At 44.2% G+C, this 22,443-nt stretch overlaps 1 protein-coding gene across 1 annotated transcript in view; it reads left to right on the top strand.

The window, feature by feature from the left end:
• The window catches only part of LOC311134189 (ubiquinol-cytochrome-c reductase complex assembly factor 1-like), a 31,365-nt gene extending 9,680 nt beyond the window's left edge, over positions 1–21,685 (top strand). The window contains exons 3-9 of the mRNA XM_084167800.1: positions 580–690; positions 5,619–5,691; positions 6,421–6,478; positions 11,338–11,446; positions 15,736–15,813; positions 16,096–16,209; positions 20,991–21,685. Of these exons, the coding sequence (XP_084023926.1) occupies positions 580–690; positions 5,619–5,691; positions 6,421–6,478; positions 11,338–11,446; positions 15,736–15,813; positions 16,096–16,209; positions 20,991–21,125 (678 nt within the window). The 3' untranslated portion in view covers positions 21,126–21,685. The remainder of the gene's footprint in view (positions 1–579; positions 691–5,618; positions 5,692–6,420; positions 6,479–11,337; positions 11,447–15,735; positions 15,814–16,095; positions 16,210–20,990) is intronic.
• The last annotated feature ends 758 nt before the right edge of the window (positions 21,686–22,443 follow it).

The following is a 22,443-nucleotide window of genomic DNA, read 5'->3' as shown; positions in this document are numbered from 1 at the left end:
GACTGACTGTCAGGTTAAATCTGTTTTGGCTTGGCTAGCTGGCTAATGTTTTTGTTTGAAAAATGCATCTGGACACATTACCAGCTTTTTTGTTTCACCTGGCTGCCAGTTCCTGATACTGCGAAAACACAATTTCAGGAGTGGCTTGAAGCGTAGAGGAATACAGCAGTGCTGAGGCAGAGTGCTACTATTCTTTGTGTGGTGAGATTTTTGGCGCCCAGAGCTGCTGAGGCATCATCCAAGTGGGTGCTGCACAGAGTGGAAGAGGAGAAGTCCAGTGGCTATAAGACTCAGGTTGGTCCCCAGACTTGCCCTCTAAAAGATCATCAGCAGACTCCATCACCATCATTGCCCATCCTTTGACCAGCTCCCTCCACTCAAGTCATGAGTTGACCCTCTCCATCTTCAGAGGATGCAGCATTCAAAGACTTGGCATCTATTGGTTGACCTGTCACGATACTGTATATTACTTGTTAGTTTTTTGCTCTTGAAGGGCTTTGAGATTCTATGAAAAGCGCTATAGAAGTTTAATTATGTATATTTTTGGTGCAATGTGCCCTCTTGTCTCTCTATTTCCAGCTCTTTAATGTGAAAGAAACCCCACAGGCGGCCACGGAAGAGGAGGTGGGGGCCTTCACCAAGCTCATCGAGGCCATGGGCTTTACAGGACCTCTCAAATACAACAAATGGGTAAGTGCCTCTAGCGTCACCAAACCACTCAAACGTCCACCCACTACAGTTCTTCATACAGCATTACTGTAGGTCTCTCACAAGTAACCTCTGATTCATCAGCTCACACTTTAATCTATATGTAGGATGTCATGTTCAATAATGTATTGAGGTTCAGTCGTGAAGGACAGCGCTTCAACCGACATCTACACACGAGATGCAGCCAAAAGAAAGTGCCGAAAGGGGAGTTTTTGCAAGTGTTGTTATTTAGGCCTAGCGTTAATTTAGTTCTGATTTAAAAACAGTGACGTTTAACAAATGCCTGAGTCACATTGAATGCACACATTCCCATCTCTAAAGACAGGACTGGCACTTTAAGAATGTCCATCCTGGTTACAGGGGGACATGAGGCTTATGAACCCCAGCAGGGGAGCATTAACCCTGTGGTGTCAACCAATAATCTTCCCTGTGGACAAGCCAAGTACCTCCATGGGTTAGGGGTGACAATGCATGCTAAAACCACCCCCTCATGGATAAGGGCCAGACCTGGGTTCAAATACTATTTGAAATCATTATAAATACTTAAGCTGTGTTTGATTGAGCTTCCCTGTTGCAATGGAACTGATAAACTGCAAACCCTGCTCATCTGGAACTAAAGCAAACACTCAAAGTATGTGAAAGGTTTCAAATAAACCTAGGTCTGGTTCCTAATGTTGGTAAAACTCTGGGCTGGGCCCTAGACTTTAAATAGGACCCAGAGATGTTTTTCTGGCTATGTTACAAGGGCAGAAAAACATATGTGACCAGGTATAGCCCCACCTTGCCCTCTGGTGAAGTTTTGCCATATTACACTTATCCAATACCACTCAGATTTCTACAAGTGCGTAGGGAGGATCGGAGGATGGTGTTTAAAGTGGCAATCAACAGTTGAAACAATTACAAAGTGTGCTCCCTGCCCCTGTTCGGGGTAAACGCTGAGGGATGGGGCTGGAGAAATGTAACCACTCTCAAATTCATAGACATAACTATGGATACAAAAATTGACTTTCCATGATATCAAAATTATATTTTTAACCAGGGGTTGGAACCCCTGGCTACAAGTGTAGCTTTTGGCGCAAAATGCGACTACAATTTTGCGAGTGGGGAGAGAGGTTTGAGGAGAAGGAGGCTTTTAAGCGCTGGGCATCTTATGATGACATGCATTATCAGAATTAGGTCCACAGAATTATACCTAGGAGGAGCGGCTTCTATGGAGGGTCTTTGACTGTCCTTTGAGCTAGCTGTCTGACAAGCTTGTCTGTTCATAGCGGCACCAGAATTAAAAACACTTCTTACCTTTTTTGTAGTTAATAAATCCAAAGTGAAACGTGATAACTAGGCGTATAGTATGGTTAACTAGCATTCCTCTCTAGCTAATAAAAAATCTCTCTCCCTATCTTCTGAAATGATGGTTGTAACATCAGTACAAATCAAATCAAATTTTATTTGCCACATGCGCCGAATACAACATGTGGACATTACAGTGAAATGCTTACTTACAAGCCCTTAACCAACAATGCAGTTTTTTAAAGAAAAATATAAGCAAGTAGCTAAAGAGCAGCAGTAAAATAAAATAGCAATAGGGAGGCTATATACAGGGGGGTACCGGTACAGAGTCAATGTGCGGGGGCACCGGCTAGTCGAGATAATTGAGGTCATATGTACATGTGGGTAGAGTTAAAGTGACTATGCATAAATAGTAAACAGAGTAGCAGCAGCGTAAAAGAGGGGGGTGGGGGGGGGCAGTGCAAATAGTCTGGGTAGCCATGATTAGCTGTTCAGGAGTCTTATGGCTTGGGGGTAGAAGCTGTTGAGAAGCCTTTTGGACCTAGACTTGGCGCTCCGGTACCACTTGCCGTGAGATAGCAGAGAGAACAGTCTATGACTAGGGTGGCTTGAGTCTTTGACAATATTTAGGGCCTTCCTCTGACACCGCCTGGTATAGAGGTCCTGGATGGCAGGAAGCTTGACCCCAGTGATGTACTGGGCCGTACGCACTACCCTCTGTAGTGCCTTGCGGTCGGAGGCCAAGCAGTTGCCATACCAGTCAGGATGCTCTCGATGGTGCAGCTGCATAACTTTTTGAGGATCTGAGGACCCATGCCAAATCTTTTCAGTCTCCTGATAGGGAATAGGTTTTGTCGTGCCCTCTTCACGACTGTCTTGGTGTGTTTGGACCATGATAGTTCGTTGGTGATGTGGACACCAAGGAACTTGAAGCTCTCAACCTGCTCCACTACAGCCCCGTCGATGAGAATGGGGGCGTGCTCAGTCCTCTTTTTTTTTTCCCTGTAGTCCACAATCATCTCCTTTGTCTTGATCACGTTGAGGGAGAGGTTGTTATCCTGGCACCACATGGCCAGGTCTCTGACCTCCTCCCTATAGGCTGTCTCATCGTTGTCGGTGATCAGGCCTACCACTGTTGTGTCGTCGGCAAACTTAATGATGGTGTTGGAGTCGTGCCTGGCCATGCAGTCATGGGTGAACAGAGAGTACAGGAGGGGACAGAGCACGCACCCCTGAGGGGCCCCCGTGTTGAGGATCAGCGTGGCAGATGTGTTGTTACCTACCCTTACCACCTGGGGGCGGCCCGTCAGGAAGTCCAGGATCCAGTTGCAGAGGGAGGTGTTTAGTCCCAGGGTCCTTAGCTTAGTGATGAGCTTTGAGGGCACTATGGTGTTGAACGCTGTGCTGTAGTCAATGAATAGCATTCTCACGTAGGTGTTCCTCTTGTCCAGGTGGGAAAGGGCAGTGTGGAGTGCAATAGAGATTGCATCATCTGTGGATCTGTTGGGGCGGTATGCAAATTGGAGTGGGTCTAGGGTTTCTGGGATAATGCTGTTGATGTGAGCCATGACCAGCCTTTCAAAGCACTTCATGGCTACAGACATGAGTGCTACGGGTCGGTAGTCATTTAGGCAGGTTATCTTAGTGACCTTGGGCACGGGGACTATGGTGGTCTGCTTGAAACATGTTGGTATTACAGACTACAGTCAGGGACATGTTGAAAATGTCAGTGAAGACACTTGCCAGTTGGTCAGCACATGCTCAGAGTACACATCCTGGTAATCCGTCTGGCCCTGCAGCCTTGTGAATGTTGACCTGCTTAAAAGTCTTACTCACATCGGCTACGGAGAGCGTGATCACATAGTCATCCGGAACAGCTGATGCTCTCATGCATGCTTCAGTGTTGCTTGCCTCGAAGCGAGCATAGAAGTCATTTAGCTCGTCTGGTAGGCTTGTGTCACTGGGCAGTTCGCGGCTGTACTTCCCTTTGTAGTCTGTAATAGTTTAAGCCCTGCCACATCCGACGAGCGTCAGAGCCGGTGTAGTACGATTCAATCTTAGTCCTGTATTGACTCTTTGCCTGTTTGATGGTTCGTCGGAGGGCATAGCAGGATTTCTTATAAGCTTCCGGGTTAGAGTCCCGCTCCTTGAAAGCGGTAGCTCTACCCTTTAGCTCAGTGCGCATGTTGCCTGTAATCCATGGCTTCTGGTTGGGGTATGTACGTACGGTCACTGTGGGGGGGACGTCATCGATGCACTTATTGATGAAGCCAGTGACTGATGTGGTGTACTCCTCAATGCTATCTGAAGAATCCCGGAACATGTTCCTGTCTGTGCTAGCAAAACAGTCCTGTAGCTTAGCATCTGCGTCATCTGACCACTTTATTAACCGAGTCACTGGTGCTTCCTGCTTTAGTTTTTGCTTATAAGCAGGAATCAGGAGGATAGAGTTATGGTCAGATTTGCCTAATGGAGGGCGAGGGAGAGCTTTGTATGCGTCTCTGTGTGTGGAGTAAAGGTGGTCTAGAGTTTATTTTTTTCCTCTGGTTGCACATTTAACATGCGGTATCCTATGCTTTGGTGGGTGGAGGGGCAGGTAGCCTAAACACGCATACACACTGGCAAAGATTTTCAGCTTGCAGGTAGACACTGAAATAAGTTTCTGATTGACAGAGTTATAACTTTGCATAGACTCTTCGTTGCGTTTTGTTGGGGGACTAGAAAAAAATGCCTGGAACGTAAAATAACATTATTAACCGGTACTCATGCTTTTGAAATAACGGTTCTGTTTATGTGGTTATTTACATTGACTTTGTTTACAAACATTGGAGTAAAACAAGCTTATATTTTGGGTTCTAAAGGAGTACGACAGTTGAACTAAGCTCATGAGGCATTAATAAGTTATATTCCTCAAGAATCAATGGGTACATATAATTTCATTTATAAGTCAGAAAATGGATTTAGCAACTGCAGATTGCCCCTTTAAATCAGAGCTGTCATTTACCTCTCCTTAGTCTGCACTACTGCTCAATTTGCACATTGGCTTTGTCACCACCGCTACAGGGCCTTAGAACAACAGAAGGTAGCATCATTTAGATCAGCTTGAAAAGCCTTCCTCTGAACCGTGTCTTAAGGTTTAAATTAGTTTGGTGTCAAAAACCTTAGGGAATGCAAAGGCATACCAACTCCAAACAATAGCTAGTGCTGCACTGATGTGCTGTGAGAGTGGGTAGCAGCAGAGTTTCTGAATGAACGTTAACTCGTGCACACAGCAGCTGAGGCTGCGCTCAAAGAGGGCCTCCCATGCCAGCGCCAAGCTTACACAGAATGCCCGGACGGAGAGAGATTTACCAGTGATTCACATTCCACTCTTCTTATGTCACCACCCACCCTCGGCCAAAGCCCTCTGCTTTTGTTATGTGTGAACTATGGTTTACATTTTGGAAAGGTTAAAAGGAAAGTGTAAAGTGTTACTCTGTGGGATACTCTTTAGGTTAGCTCGCAGGACACCTGCCTCTTCTGTCAGGAACCGTTCAAGTCTGACACGTAAAGTCTCAACTGTGACGAGTACAACTTAGCCTACATTGTTGTCTTATCAACTTATTGCTACTCTGTTTTTGCAGAAAATCAAGATTGCTGCCTTGCGCATGTACACATGCTGTGTTGAGAGAATCAACTATGATGAATTTTTTGAAAGTAAGTATTTGCCTGTATAGATTCCTTCTATGTAGTTCATTCCTTCTATAGAGTTCATCACCTGAGTGAGGTAGCCTATTCTTCCAGCCAGATGCCAATGCATACACTACAGACAGGTCTTTGTTGATCATTAATTGAGTATTTAATAAGTAATTGACAGGCAAGTAATCGATGACTATAAGATGTTGTGCTAGTCATTTCCATAGCTTTGAGAACAATGGCCGTGTAGACCTTACCAGTCCCATGGATGGAGAGAAGGGCTGCTTGGGGCTATCGACCCAAACTCCCAGAGTAACTTCACATCAACAAGACTGCCCAAGTGCCTAAAGGGACCCTTTCATCGGCATCCTGAAAGATTTACACTAGCGGTCAAAGGTTTTTGAACACCTACTCATTCAAGGGTTTTTCTTTATTTTTACTATTTTCTACATTTGTAGAATAATAATGAAGACTTCAAAACTATGAAATAACACATATGGAATTGTGTAGTAACCAAAGAAGTGTTAAACAAATCAATATATATTTTTTATTTAAGATTCTTCAAATATGCACCCTTTGCCTTGATGACAGCTTTTCACACTCTTGGCATATTATTCTACAATGTAGAAAATAGTAAAAAATAAAGAAAAACCCTTGAATGAGTAGGTGTTCTAAAACGTTTTACCGGTAGTGTATGTGACACATTACAGGCCAGTTAGTCTGACGCCCCTCTGATCTCTCCGTCCATAGAATGCTCCCTCCCCGACACGCTCAACTCCTGGTTCCTGGTGGCACAGCTCCATGTCTGGTGAGTACCTCTGTGTTACACACCCTCTACAGACCCTTCTCAGGCAGGGATTACTTAGCTTTTGCCCCCCTCTGTAAAGTTTGAAACCCCTTTTGGGAACTTCAAGTTCCCATGACGAAGCTGAGACTGTGCCTTTTATTTTCCACTTTGACCTCAATTGTGTTCCTTCAGTTTTGTCTCCCGTCTGCTATTTCTTTGAAGTCAAATCTAGACTTTTAACTGGTGTTAAGATTTTGTATTTTCTGACAAAAGGATTTGACATGGGAGACATTCTAGGCATAAGCACCAATGACGTCTAAATCAAATCAAATGTTATTGGTCACATACACATATTTAGCAGATGTTATTGCGGGTGTAGCTAAATGCTTCTGTTCCTAGCTCCAACAGTGCAGTAGTATTTAACAATTCACAACAATACACACATCTGAAAGAATGGAATTAAGAAATATATAAATATTAGGACGAGCAATGTCGGAGTGGCATTGACTAAAATACAGTAGAATAGAATAGAGTATATACATATGAAATGAGTAAAGCAGTATGTAAACATTATTAAAGTGACTAGTGTTCCATTATTAAAGTGGCCAGTGATTCTATGTATATAGGGCAGCAGCCGCTAAGGTGCAGAGTTGAGTAACCGGGTGGTGATGGCTTTTTAACAGTCTGATGGCCTTGAGATAGAAGCTGTTTTTCAGTCTCTCGGTCCCAGCATTGATGCACCTGTACTGACCTCGCCTTCTGGATGATAGCGGGGTGAACAGGCCGTGGCTCGGGTGGTCGATGTCCTCAATTATATTTTTGGCCTTCCTGTGACATCGGGTGCTGTAGGTGTCCTGAAGGGCAGGCAGTGTGCCCCCGGTGACGCGTTGGGCAGACCGCACCACCCTTCTAGAGAGCCCTACGGTTGCGGGCGGTGCAGTTGCCATACCAGGCGGTGATACAGCCCGACAGGATGCTCTCAATTGTGCGTATGTAAACATTTGTAAGGGTGTTAGGGGCCAAGACGAATTTCTTCAGCCTCCTGAGGTTGAAGAGACGCTGTTGCGCTTTCTTCACCACACTGTCTGTGTGGGTGGACCGTTTCAGATTGTCAGTGATGTGTACACCTTCTCCACTGCAGTCCCGTCGATGTGGATAGGGGCGTGCTCCCTCTGCTGTTTCCTGAAGTCCACGATCAGCTCCTTCGTTTTGTTGACGTTGAGGGAGAGGTTATTTTCCTGGCAGCACTCTGCCAGGGCCCTCACCTCCTCCCTGTCTATGTATAGAGTGCAGTGGTAAGGGCTTAATTGTTTAGGTATGTTTCTGCTTGGATAAGTATTGTTTAGAGGTAAATCTTGCCATCTTGATTTTCCAAGAAGTAAATCGAACTGGGTGTCATCCATCTACTCTATTTTCGAATAACCTAACCTCGCCACCCTTTTTGCATCTGTACTCTCAAACCCCAGGTAGTTCAGGTTATATGCCTTTAGTTAACACATGCCTTGGTATTTGATCCAGACCTGGGAAAGAAAGGTATGCATGCATGAGCTCATCAGAGTTGGGTGATGAATTGCTCTGCCACGGCCCTCTTCATCAAACATGCCCACCACTCCTCTGACTTCCTGTCAAAGCTACTTTCCTGCCACTAATTCTGTTGACTTTGGGATGCGGGATGACATAAGCTTCAAAAGCCAGGCCTGGACTCAATCAAAACTGCTGTGCGCAGGAGGCTAAACCATCTTCACGCTATGAAAATGGTGTCATGTCGTGGGAATAACGCATACGGATGTGGATTCATGCTCAAACTGGTTTAGGTTATTAGCATTTGCACCCAAGAACCAGTGAGTGAAAATGTAGAACAACCACGGATTCGGTTCTATTGACTTTTTCAGCTACCCGTTTCAGAAATTACACAGTACTAGTCAGATCAAAGCCCATTTTAAGAAAAGGGTTGAGAAAACGTGATCCCAACACAGCAAAATCGACATGAACCACTTAAAAGTAGCACTGTTACAATGACAAATTGTAACTTGATACAAGCATGTGTGACTTGAACATAAATAAATCATGCATTGACGTCAGTAGAGGATTTCCTAGGAATGGTCATGTACACTACATGACCAAAAGTATGTGGACACCTGCTTCTCTCATTCAAAAATCATGGGCATTAATTTGGAGTTGGTCCCCCTCTCTGCTGCAACAACAGCCTCCACTCTTCTGGGAAGGCTTTCCGCTAGATGTTGGAACATTGCTGCGGGAACTTGCTTCCATTCAGCCACAAGAGCATTAGTGAGGTCGGACACTGATGTTGGGAGATTAGGCCTGGCTCGCAGTCGGCGTTCCAATTCATCCCATAAATGTTCGATTGAGGTCAGGGCTCTGTGCAGGCCAGTCAAGTTCTTCCATGCCGCTCTGTCATTGCTTGTCCATATATGTGTATATACAGTCTTGGTCAAAAGTTTTGAGAATGACAGAAGTATTGGTCTTCACAAAGTTCGCTGCCTCAGTGTTATGAGATATTTTTGTCAGATGTTACTATGGTATACTGAAGTATAATTACAAGCATTCCATAAGTGTCAAAGGCTTTTATTGACAATTACATTAAGTTTATGCAAAGAGTCAATATTTGCAGTGTTGACCCTTCTTTTTCAAGACCTCTGCAATCTGCCCTGGCATGCTGTCAATTAACTTCTGGGCCACATCCTGACTGATGGCAGCCCATTCTTGCATAATCAATGCTTGGAGTTTGTCAGAACTTGTGGGTTTTTGTTTGTCCACCCACCTCTTGAGGATCGACCACAAATTCTTAATGGAATTAAGGTCTGGGGAGTTTCCTGGCCATGGACTCAAAATGTCGATGTTTTGTTCCCCGAGCCACTTAGTTATCACTTTTGCCTTATGGCAAGGTGCTCCATCATGCTGGAAAAGGCATTGGTCGTCACCAAACTGTTCTTGGATGGTTGGGAGAAGTGGCTCTCGGAGGATGTGTTGGTACCATTCTTTATTCATGGCTGTGTTCTTAGGCAAAATTGTGAGTGAGCCCACTCCCTTGGCTGAGAAGCAACCCCACACATGAATGGTCTCGGGATGCTTTACTGTTGGCATGACACAGGACTGATGGTAGCTCTCACCTTGTCTTCTCCGGACAAGGTGTTTTCCGGATGCCCCAAACAATCGGAAAGGGGATTCATCAGAGAAAATGACTTTACCCCAGTCCTCAGAAGTCCAATCCCTGTACCTTTTGCAGAATATCAGTCTGTCCCTGATGTTTTTCCTGGAGAGAAGTGGCTTCTTTGCTGCCCTTCTTGACACCAGGCAATCCTCCAAAAGTCTTTGCCTCACTGTGCGTGCAGATGCACTCACACCTGCCTGCTGCCATTCCTGAGCAAGCTCTGCACAGGTGGTGCCCCGATCCCGCAGCTGAATCAACTTTAGGAGACGGTCCTGGCGCTTGCTGGACTTTCTTGGGCGCCCTGACGCCTTCTTCACAACAATTGAACCTCTCTCCTTGAAGTTTATGATGATCCGATAAATGGTTGATTTAGGTGCAATCTTACTAGCAGCAATATCCTTGCCTGTGAAGCCCTTTTTGTGCAAAGCAATGATGACGGCACGTGTTTCCTTGCAGGTAACCATGGTTAACAGAGGAAGAACAATGATTTCAAGCACCACCCTCCTTTTAAAGCTTCCAGTCTGTTATTCTAACTCAATCAGCATGACAGAGTGATCTCCAGCCTTGTCCTCGTCATAACTCTCTCCTGTGTTAACGAGAGATTCACTGACATGATGGCAGCTGGTCCTTTTGTGGCAGGGCTGAAATGCAGTGGAAATGTATTAAGTTAATTTTCATGGCAAAGAGGGACTTTGCAATTAATTGCAATTCATCTGATCACTCGTCATGACATTCTGGAGTATATGCAAATTGCCATCATCAAAACTGAGGCAGCAGACTTTGTGAAAATTAGTATTTGTGTCATTCTCAACTTTTGACCACGACTGTATTCTTAAATTCCATTCCTTTCATAGATTTGTGTGTATTGGGTGTATGTTGTGAAATTGTTAGATATTACTGCACTGTTGGAGCTAGAAGCACAAGCATTTCGCTACACCCGCAATAACATCTGCTAAACACGTATGTGACAAATTAAAATTTGATTTGATCTCGACAAACCATTTCTGTATGGACCTCGCTTTGTGCATGGGAGCATTGTCATGCTGAAACAGGAAAGGGCCTTCCCCAAACTGTTGCCACAAAGTTGGAAGCACCGAATCGTCTAGAATGTCATTATATGCTGTAGTGTTAAGATTTACCTTCACTGGAACTAAGGGACCTAGCCTGAACCATGAAAAACAGCCCCAGACCATTATTCCTCCTCCACCAAACTTTACAGTTGGCACTATGCATTGAAGCAGGTAGCGTTCTCCTGGCATCCACCAAACCCAGATTCGTCCGTCTGACTGCCAGATGGTGAAGCGTGATTCATCACTCCAGAGAATGCATTTCCAGTGTCCAATGGCGGCGAGCTTTACACCACTCCAGCCGACGCTTGGCATTCAGCCAAAGAGTTCAATCTTGGTTTCATCAGACCAGAGAATCATGATCAATGAAAACAGGATGCACCTGAGCTTAATTTCCAGTCTCATAGCAAGGGGTCTGAATACTTATGTAAAATGTTTTTATTATTATTTATGTTTTGGTAAAAATGTCTAAAAACCGGTTTTTGGTTTGTCATTATGGGGTATTGTGTAGATTGATGAGTAATACAATTGATTTAAACTATTTTAGAATAAGGCTGTAATGTGGAAAAAGGGAAGCGGTCTGAATACTTTCCGAATGCACTCAAGTTGATTATTGACTATCTTTTTGTTTTCTCCTGTAGGATGTGTCTGGTGCGGGTAAGGCAAGAAGGCCGTGAGGGGAAGTACATGTGCCGCTACATCGTCCACTCAATGTGGGAGGACGTGGAGCAGAGGAGCAAGATCATGGGAGTAAGTCCCTCAAACTCCAACCTCGTGTCTTTACCAGTCTAAAATCTGGGACCGTATCTATCAAGCGTCTTAAAGTAGCAGTGCTGATGTAGGACCCTGGACAACACCCTGCCGTTCTCTGCAAATATCAAAGCAGTGACTCGCTCCTGCAGGTTCATGCTCTACAACATCCGTAGAGTACGACCCTATCTCACACAGGAAGCGTTGCAGGTCCTAATCCAGGCACTTGTCATCTCCCGTCTGGACTACTACGACTCGCTGTTGGCTGGGCTCCCCGCTTGTGCCATCAAACCCTTGCAACTTACCCAGAACGCCGCAACCCGCCTGGTGTTCAACCTTCCCAAGTTCTCCCATGTCACCCCGCTCCTCCGCATACTCCACAGGCTTCCAGTTGAATCTTGCATCCACTACAAGACCATGGTACTTGCCTAAGGAGCAGCAAGAGGAACTGCCCCTCCCTACCTTCAGGCTATGCTCAAACCCTACACCTCAACCCGAGTACTCCGTTCTGTCACCTCTGGTCTCTTGGCCCTCCCATCCATACAGGAGGGCAGCTCCCGCTCAGCCCAGTCAAAGCCCCAATGGTGGAACCAGCTTCCCCCTGAAGCCAGGACAGCAGAGTCCCTGCCCATCTTCTGAAAACATCTAAAACCTTACCTCTTTAAAGAGTATATTAAATAACCACCAAAAACCACCAAAAATGTGTCTTTTGTGAACAAAGTCACGCTTGACTTATGGGATAGATTATGAAAGTAGGCTATACAGAAGTAGTGTTGTTGCATAACCCCTGAACCAGTTCTCTTGAACCAGACCAGACCAGTTTTGACTGTCAGGCATGTCAACATGGCGGCAGGTAGCTTAGTGGTTAAGAGCGTTGTGCCAGTAACCGAAAGGTCGCTGGTTCTAATCCCCGAGCCCACTAGGTGAAAAATCTGTCGATGTGCCCTTGAGCAAGGCACTTAACCCTAATTGCTCCTGTAAGTCGCTCTGGATAAGAGCGTCTGCTAAATGACCAATTATTATATTATTATTATAACATGTACAGAGTTGGTTGCTGGCCAACAATTTCACCAGCTAAAGTCAGACGTCCTGTCCCCCACCATCTATTTGTTGTAAGGAATGATTGCCCTGGTGATCAAGTCAAGAGTTCTGCCTAAGTTCCCCCCTTGGAGCTTTAAGTAATACTTTTCTATAATGTTCATGTTGAAGTCTTCAAAATTATTTATGGTTACAACTTGTAATAGAGGAAGATGTCTGACAAATGAATACCTTCCTTGTAAAACAAATGTAAATGTCTCCATTTCGAAGGCCCTGCCCTCGTATAACTGTTACTGCGCTCTCACTAACGTCTGAGGCCGACGTGACCTTCGCCCATTTGCATGATTGACTTGCCCCCTATAGTTTTACAAGCTCACCCCACTTGGGAACAAGCAAGGGGGAACGAGGGAATGAAATCACCAGCGTTCTCGTGCCACCATCCGGACGGCTTTTCCATGTGGTAACACCTCTCCTTCCGAGCGGACTGTAAATCAAGAGGGAAAGGTTTCGGCATTGGACTTTATAAGAAAATCCTAAACTTTTCAGATGTCTCGTCTAGGGAAAATGTATTAGGTCATTATCAGTATTATTTAGCCCAGCTGAGGCGGGCGAACTGCTGCCAGCTATTTGGAGTAATCCTCTGTGAGTAGAGCAGCTTTTACAGGGCCCTGAATAATCACCTCGACATACTGTAACTGCCACTATTAAATGGTTGGAATCAGCTGATGGAGCCATCCCGAAACATGAAGTCTGTGTATAGGCCTACACTGTTGTACATGGTAGTTCCATACAACACCTGAAGTCAAAGGTCGCTGCTCTCCATGAACCTGTCACCCAAAAATGCCTCGTTAACCTCTACGGGATCGGTGTCCCGTATACGGGACGGTTGAGCTAACGTGCGCTAATGTGATTAGCATGACTGTTGTAAGTAACAGCAAACTTTCCAGGACATAGACATGTCTTATATGGGCAGAAAGCTTAGATTCTTGTTAATCTAACTGCACTGTCCAATTTACAGTAGCTGTTACAGTGAAAAAATAGCATGCTATTGTTTGAGGAGAGCGCACAACAAAAAAAACATATCACGGCAACTGGTTTGATACATTCGCCTCTGAAGGTAAATAAAGTACTTACATTCAGTAATCTTGCTCTGATTTGTCATCCCGAGGGTCCCAGAGATAAAATGTAGCATAGTTTTGTTTGATAAAATCCATTTTTATATTCAAATGTAGGAACTGGGTTCTACAGTTTGAACCCTTGCTGTCTCTGGCTCCACCCCGCCCGGCCATCTAGATGTGTGAAGTTAGTTTATAAGCTAATGATCCATCATGTACTGTGTAAACGTACATTTTGTATTACCATATCATTTTTGTATGTTCTTGAAAATGTATCAATCGACCAATTAGGCACATTTGGGCAGACTTGAAACAAAGTAGTCCAGTATTGCAATGCTTCACTGGATCAATCTGAAACTTTGCACACACACTGCTGGCCAAAATCTACATTACGCCTAAACTGCAATATTATACTGTGGCCTTTCTCTTGCGTTTTCTATTATTATTTCTATAGTCTATGAAATGCATGTTTTTTTTGTTTGTATTATCTTTTACCAGATCTAATGTGTTATTCTCCTACATTCATTTCACATTTCCACAAACTTGAAAGTGTTTCCTTTCAAATGGTATCAAGAATATCCATATCCTTGCTTCAGGTCCTGAGCTACAGGCAGATTTGGGTATGTCATTTTAGGTGAAAAAAAAGGGGTCCGGTCCTTAAGAGGTTAAAGCCTATTTTCCATGGAGGATGTGGGCACCCTTTGGCGTGAGCTCATTCTCGACTGCGGCGGTGGCGGGGGAATGAGAACCCGAACGGTAAAGATTGATGATGACTGCAGAAGCGGGGCCCTCGCTGTAAGCTCAGTCGTTTGCCTTCTCCCGAAGCTTAACCACTCACACTGCCCTAACCTGGCCTCATTTTCCTGCTCCTCCACCCAACTGGCCTGAGGGCACCACCAGGGCAAGCCCATGTAACTCCAGAGGAGAGGGTTACTAAAATGAAGGGACCCCTTGTTCCCCACAGCGTTAACATGGCACTGAGCGGATGGCTCTACCAGTGCATATTCTGTTCTTTACCTGGACAATGGAGCTATAGACCAGTACAAGGCTGACATACACGGGCTGTTTTGTAGAAACCAAATGTAATGCAGCTCAAGCTGTAGCCTATCTGCTTTTTGTTTTGGATTCGGACTGAAGCAAAACATAGGCTAATCCTCAAAAGAATATGGGCCTTCCAGGTATCCACACTACCCCTCTCACTGCTAGAGCCCCCATGCAATCGTTTCAGATCTAATGTTACTTGCTAATTGTGTAAAACGAAGGGAAAAAAACTTGTCAGGTAGTCTGGTGCTTGGGGGGTGATGATTATGCGTAGGTCCCTAATTATGCACAGGTGCATCTTCTCGCGCCACGCCGATAGCCAACGCAGAGGTGAGTGGAAGCCCTTAAACTGATTTTTAATAAATGAGATCACTTTCCAAAAAATGTATCCAAAAAGACCAGAGATTGCTGCATGTATGTTACTATGGAGAATTGCACAGAGCAGAGGTTAAGGGACTTGTTGTTATTGTTCTAAGTGGGAGTTCTACTCCTGTCTATCACGCCTGCTCCAAATTGACCTATTGGGCGTTTTGAACAGGTAAAACTAGGTCCTCATCTATTGAGTTCTCAAACCGCTTCCAGGTCACGGTTTTTCAAGCTGCGGAGTTTGTATGGAAGATTCCTCGAGGTGACCTCTGATTCATTCTTGTCATAGCCTATTTAGTTCTGTGTTTTTACTCCCCTATTCTATTACAATGCATTCATTATCAAAACTCCCTGAGTATTATTAGTGTCCTTGGTGTACCTAATACAGTACTGTATGTAAGTGAGTGCTGTACCTGTGTATTTATGTAAGTATAGTCCCCTCTACCTGCTCGACACACTCAGTGAGTGGCCACAAAGATCCCCTACTCTCAACCTAGTCCAGCACTATAAACTGGCTCCAACAGCCCAAGGAAAATGTTATTTATATTTCAGGAGAGGAAAATGTGTGTGTGTGCGCGCTCGATGTGGAAAATGTGAACAAATTTGAGGAACTCAAGCAAAGCAGTAGTCTTGGGACTGTTTACCCAAAATAGTGTTAAAACCAACTTCGGTCCTTGCTCTGCAGTTGGCTAACCCACATCCCTCCCTCCCTCTCTTTCACCCTTCTAGATTGATGCCATTCACCGGAAGGAAAGCATGAGGGCTATGACAGAGACCTTCTACGCTGCTATTTTTGGATATGATGAGGTAAGACCCAGCTATGACCATTAGGGTTATCTTTGCCTCAGCTGTGCCAGATCGTATAAAACACAACACACACTGGAAACGATGACTGGCAACGGAAGGGCCCCAGAGACCAAGCCTGCTTGTGAACGGGTCAGGAGCTAGCATGTCGTGGTGCTGTTCTAGGCCTGACTGTCGGAAAGGTCCTGCAGGAGCCAGCGTGCTCGGTCAGGTCCAGTCCTCAGTGCTATTTGACGAAGCAGTGATGGAAGGTAAAGATTCACCACCTCTGTGTTGCATTTGAAGGGAATCCTTTCGGACGACGGGGTGCTGGCGGCCGCCCTGTGGAGGAACATGTTCAACCGCCAGTGCGAGGACCCCAGGCAGCTGGAGCTCATGGTGGAGTACGTCCGCAAACAGGTGAGAAAGGAAGACAACCCTCCATATCACCACAGATGGGACACGAGGACCCTAGTCCTCAGTGGTTCCCCAAATAAAGAAGATAAATGTTTCTGGCCACGAAGTTTTCACCCGGCACCCAAAAAGAATCTGCCCCCGACTTATCAGGTTTGGAAAGACCTGAGGGACGTGGGGACCCCCAGACGTTTCACTATTTTGTTGTAGCCCTGAACTAGCTCACCTGATTCACCTATTCAAGGGCTTGATGAAAAGTTAAATCAGGTGTGCTAGTTCTAGAATAGTTCAAATACATGGAATGGCTGTGGGTCCCTGAGGAGATATTTGAAAAGGTCTGCTCTAGGGTGTTCTCAAACAGTTCATCTCTTTTTTTGTGAACAATTGTCTTCAAATTCCACTCTGTAGAGCCTAGTTTTTATTCCTTTTAGTTATTTAAACTGGAGGCGCAAGTGTTAAACGCACGTTAGTTTGTCATTTTGTCATGTAAAAACTGAAGCACTGGCATTTCCCATCCCTTATGCCAGGTTCGGCAATTTACCTGTCTAACATCAGCTCGCTTGCGCTGAGGTGGGAGGGATGAAAATATAGTTGTGTCCTTAAAAACATGCACCAATATGCCAATTTCAGTCAGCGCAACTAGGGATATTTAAGACCGACCAAAAGCTGGTTTAGAGGTAATGCAATTGGTTATGGCATTGATTTTGCCAGCGGAGAGGCACACCGTAGACTTACATAAATGTTTTATTAAAAGCAAAACTGTCAACAGATATTCCCAATTTTTTACTCTAAAATTTGCAGTTTTGTCACACAACATAATGCAACAGATGTCTCAAGTTTTGAGGCAGTGTGCATTTGGAATGCTGACTGCAGGAATGTCCACCAGAGCTGTTGCCAGATAATTTAATGTTAATTTCTCTACCGCAAGCCGCCTCCAACCTCATTTTAGAGAATTTGGCAGTACGTCCAACCGGCCTCAAAACTGCAGACCACGTCTTACCACGCCAGCCCAGGACCTCCACATCCGGCTTCTTCACCTGCAGGATGGTCTGAGATGAGCCATCCGGACAGCTGATAACTGTGGGTTTGCACAACCAAGGAAGTACTGCACAAACTGTCAGAAACCGTCTCAGGGAAGCTCATCTGCGTGCTCGTCGTCCTCACCAGGGTCTTGACCTGACTGCAGGTCGGACTCCCTCTAGTCATTTGTGTGTCTTAATTATTTCATCAAACAGTGCGCTTAAAGCATCAGACAAGCTCAGTGCATATAGTTGATTTGATGTCATAGGATGTCTCTATATATGGAAAAATACAAATACAATCGATTTGTCTAAAGTATAGACGAGTCTCTGTCGACCCAAGATTTTTTTTAGTCGGGGACATCTCTAGTGGCAACTTGGAGACACCATGTTAGACCTCTCACTCAAACCCTTTTTCTTATCTTGCACCTACTCCAAAATGTATATGAATGTTCTTATGTTACTGAATGTATCCAGAGTATTTTCAGATTTCATTATTGACAAATGCTGTGAAAAATACAGTGGCGTAACATAAGTAAAAAAATACTTTGAAGTACTACTTAAATCGTTTTTGGGGGTATCTACTGTACTATTTATATTTTTGACAACTTTTACTTTTACTCCACTACATTCCTAAAGAAAATGTACTTTTTATTCCCATACATTTTCCCTGGCACCCAAAAGTACTAGTTACATTTCGAATGCTTATCAGGACAGGAAAATGGTCCAATTCACAAACTTATCAGAAGAACGCAGACATCACTACTGCCTTTGATCTGGCAGACTCCCTTAACACAAATGCTTCATTTGCAAATTATGTCTGAGTGTTGGCGTGTGCCCCTGGCTATCGGTAAAAAAAAAAAAAAAACTCAAGAGAATCGGTTTGGTTAATATAAGGAAATTCAAATTATTTATAGAATTTTCTTTTGATACTTAAGTATATTTAAAAACAAATACTTTTAGACTTTTACTCAAGTAATATTTTAGTGGGTGACTTTTACTTGAGTCATTTTCTATTAAGATATCTTTATTTTTACTGAAGTATGACAATTGGGTACTTTTTCCACTGCTGGTGAAATGCACATTAAATCAAGTCTGTTTGGATTCAGTCTTGTTAGGTGAGCTGTTGTGTCCTCACCTTTTGGTCTGATAATTTCCCCATAATCTCCAAAATGTTCTATTACAATTGCTGCCATGGTCATGCATCATGTTTTTTTTATAGTTCTTCTATTAGAAACATTTCAATTTGGCCATATCCATATAGGCCAATTTCGACGAGGGTTAAAGGTGGCGGTTTTACGGTCAAACTAAATCAAGCGTTAGACCATTTCCTCAACCCGAGCCAGCGGGCGACAGTGGAACTCTGACATTAGTACGAAAGCAAATGGAAGTGGCATTAGGGGGAACGTGTGACTGCGGTGACGGCCACTCCACTGGCATCCCCCTTGGTCCTGAGTTATTGGTGTGTACGTAGTCCAGGGCCTGACCCACTCCTGCCTGCTTGCATTAAAGGTGTCCTCGCATCACTGCACACAGACGGGGCCATGCCACAGGTTCCAGCTAGCTAGTGTACATTACAGGCACTGCCAGGAATTTATGAGACGAGGAGGGACTTTTCATGAGGAAAACAAACAAAAGATACTGTTTCTCTGAGCTCGCAGGGATTTCAAGAGCATAGACGAGCTCTTGAAAGGGGGAGTAAATGAGAGACGGGGAGAAAAGTCAGTGCAAAGATAACAGGTTTGTTAATCAAGTGGGCCAGAGCTGTTTCATCACAGGTGCAGCACATAAAGCCTGGCCATGCCTGATGACACGCTACAGGAGAGGAGATCGCAGGCCCTCGGCCCCTGCCCCAGCGACGAAGTCACGTACAGTGGTCGCGCGCTGCACTGGCATCGCCACTGCATCATTACACACACTAGTTACTGTCATCAAATTCTCCTTCCATGAGCTCAGGCCACTTGTTTAATTAAAGATGCAATATCTAACTTTTTGGGTGACCCTACCAAATTCACATTGAAATGTGAGTTGTACAGTGCATTTGGGAAGTATTCAGACCCCTTGACTTTTTTTCCACATTTTGTTACGTTATAGCAATATTCTAAAATTGATTAAATTGTTTCCTGAGTTCATGAGTTGGATGACCCTTCAAATAGATTTTTCCCAGTCGGAGCTCGTTTTTTCAGAGTTCCCAGTTGTTTTGAATGCACTGAAGTCAAGTTAATGGCAAGCTAATTACAGAAAATAGCTTATGAAAGCAGAGCTTTCTGCTTGAGAATTGTTGTACTTGGACACTGTCTCATCGGCCTAACGTTTTATCCTAATTTGACTTTGATGCAGGTCATGTTCTTCACATTGCCGTCTCTGGTAAACACACACTAGATCAAATAAAATCAAAGTTTATTTGTCACATGCACAGGATACAGAAGGTGTAAATGGTACAGTGAAATGGTTACTTACATAGTGGAGTCTTTTATGTTTAGACATGTAGCTAGCTAGCTAAACAATTAACCATAATACCAACTCATAACATTACTACCATGCATGAATCTACAGGTAGCTAAAGCTAACCAACTAGGTTCAATGTTAGCTAGCTAGCTAACATTAAGCTATAAGTAGCAATGCAAATGGATTTCTGAGATACAAATAATATTACTACACAGATCATACACGTAACATTAGCTAGCTAACAGCATGCTTTAACTTGCAATGAAAACGACTTTCTGATAAAATTAGAAACGTATAATATCTTAAAATGTAGCTAGCTTTACTCTTACCCGTATACATTGATGAACGCTTCTCCCTCTCTGTCATGGTTGCCATGTTGCCGTTAGTTTGAAGATGTAATCCGGAGACGGGTGGTTTATACAACAGCCTTCTGACTTTTTTCGACTCCCTCGGTCAACTTCTTCCGTGACAACAACACGCTGTTTCTTCCCCATCACTGTCATCAGAAGACTCTACAATGTCTGGTTCAATGAAAAATACGATTTCATCATCGTCTGATTCATTTTCAGAGGCCGAGAGAGTCAGCATGGCACAATCGTCCTACAGAAAGTAATCCATCTCAATTTTTTCCCACTGATCTTGACTTTGTCGATAACACCTGTAAAATTCAGGGCAGCAATGTTGAGAGCAGTAGCAACACTTTAGCAGTTCTTCATATCTTTCAAAAAAGCTGCGGTAGAAAGGATTATCAACATACTGAGCAGCTCATGTTATAGACAGAAGTGTGCTACATGGCAGACCAATCCGAACTCATCTCTCGGCATGTCCAGCCCATCCATTATCTCAGCCAGTCATGGCTAGCGGGAAGGTTCCTGTCTTTTTCCGTGGCTAAACCAACTAGGCTTGTAATTTAACAATTGTATTCGTATTTACAGATGGCATACAAGTTTGTTATTAAGACACATGAAAGTCCACATGTTCCAGAAGGCATTTCTGCCCAAAAACGCATTTTGATAAAATAATAATAATAATTAAAATCCTGTGAAGTAGTGACATGCGACATATGCCTAGCTTCTTGAAATGGGTCACAATTTACAGCACTTGTTGAGTTTTCGACCAACACAAAATACTATGTTGAGAAAAATACTTGAGTAGGTTGCTTTGGTTTGGGACGCCATTTCAATGTTCCACAAACTATCATTGACTATTCAGTACATAATAAAAATATGAAACATCAGGTTGCTTCCTCTGTAATGGATGTCCTTGTGCCAGTCTTAATGGTGCTTTCTTGGTGTCTTTATCTGTACTTGTTCCACACAGATGCAATTTATCGATGCTCTGGACGGGGAGGACCTTCTGCTGACTGGGGAGGTCAATTGGCGCCCCCTTGTGGAGGAGAATGCACAGAGCATCCTGAAGGTCCCCACCCCCACCTACAACGACGCTGGGCTCTGAGACGCCCACCCCCACCACCCTGCTCCACCTCCTCCTCTACCCATACTCCTCTGTGTCCAGAGGCACTGTACTCTAAGCAGGGTAGCCATGCAGGGACTCACACACCTGATCTACACTACACACACTCTCTCCCTTCATCCCCCCAAAACAATCCCTGAACCGGTGTCCCATCAACCAACCAACTGACTGGCAGGGAATACCATCCACCGCCATTTTGTATACGTTTTGAGAGTAAGAAGATGCCCGCTTGGAATGTTGCACTTCCTTAAAAAAATTATAACTAGAAAGGATCTATATTTGTTTCTTTTCTGATGCCATAATATTTATAAGCGTTATTCATAGCCTTTGAGCCTACTGTCGAAGTTTGTCTGCAGCGGTTCTGTCTTCCAATGCTCTCAGAACGTTATGGGAAACCTGTACATGTTGCCTCGTGAATCATCACTGTATAAAATGGGGCTTTTGTCGTAACTGAAATAAGTCTCAAAGGAATCTTTTGTTTCTCTTTTTGTTTGTATGAATCCTCCTTCAAAATAAATCTGGAAACCAGTAATGAAGTGCCTGATGAATGTAGCACAGTTTTGCGTAACAGGTGTGCTAGTTGATACATGTTTGTCAGTCACCTCTCAGCCAAATGCCGTAGGTCTTTGACAGTGAATGGAGGCTTCTCCATGGAAATGGTGGTGTTGGGTTTCCCTCTGACTGACAGATCACTGTCTCGTGGGTCCACAAGGGGCTCTGGGAGGGAAAGGGTCTACTGGGGTCTGTGTATGTGTGAGAACCAATCTAAAGGGTGTTTTAAGAAAGGGAAGTTTTGTGCTCTGGTCTGGAGAAGAGAGACATGGATACAGACTCTTCTCAGGACTAACAGTTCAAATGCAAATCAATTACAGATGCCCCACCATGAGGCACTTTTTGTTAAATTCATCTGAATGAATTTGAAATGGTACATCATATACACCTCCAGGAAATGTCTCAATTTTTACACCTTTGAGATCTACACAAAGTGCCTAAGGCTAGGGGTTCGTTTGGAATTGGGTATGTGTGTGAGTGTCTGTGTGTGTGAGTGTCTGGCCATCCGTGTGGCTGTTCAGCTGAACGACTGTGAGAGAGGGAGTGGGCCCTTTTAGCTTCCACCTCCTGCATTTGTTTTAGGGCTGTTTTCCACAGCAGGGGGCGCAAGTTCTCTCATCATTCAGTGAAATCACCCCATCCATACAGTCCTTCACCTATGCTTCTAACACTCATATGGGACATGTATGTTACATTTTCCATGAAAGTTTAGAAAACGCATCTTATGAAAGACAACAATCCAAAACTA

Source organism: Coregonus lavaretus (genome assembly GCF_964263955.1).
Source record: "Coregonus lavaretus genome assembly, chromosome: 8".
NCBI classification, from domain to species: domain Eukaryota; kingdom Metazoa; phylum Chordata; class Actinopteri; order Salmoniformes; family Salmonidae; genus Coregonus; species Coregonus lavaretus.
Note: the sequence above shows the minus strand (reverse complement) of the source record. Positions and strands in the feature narration are given on the sequence as shown.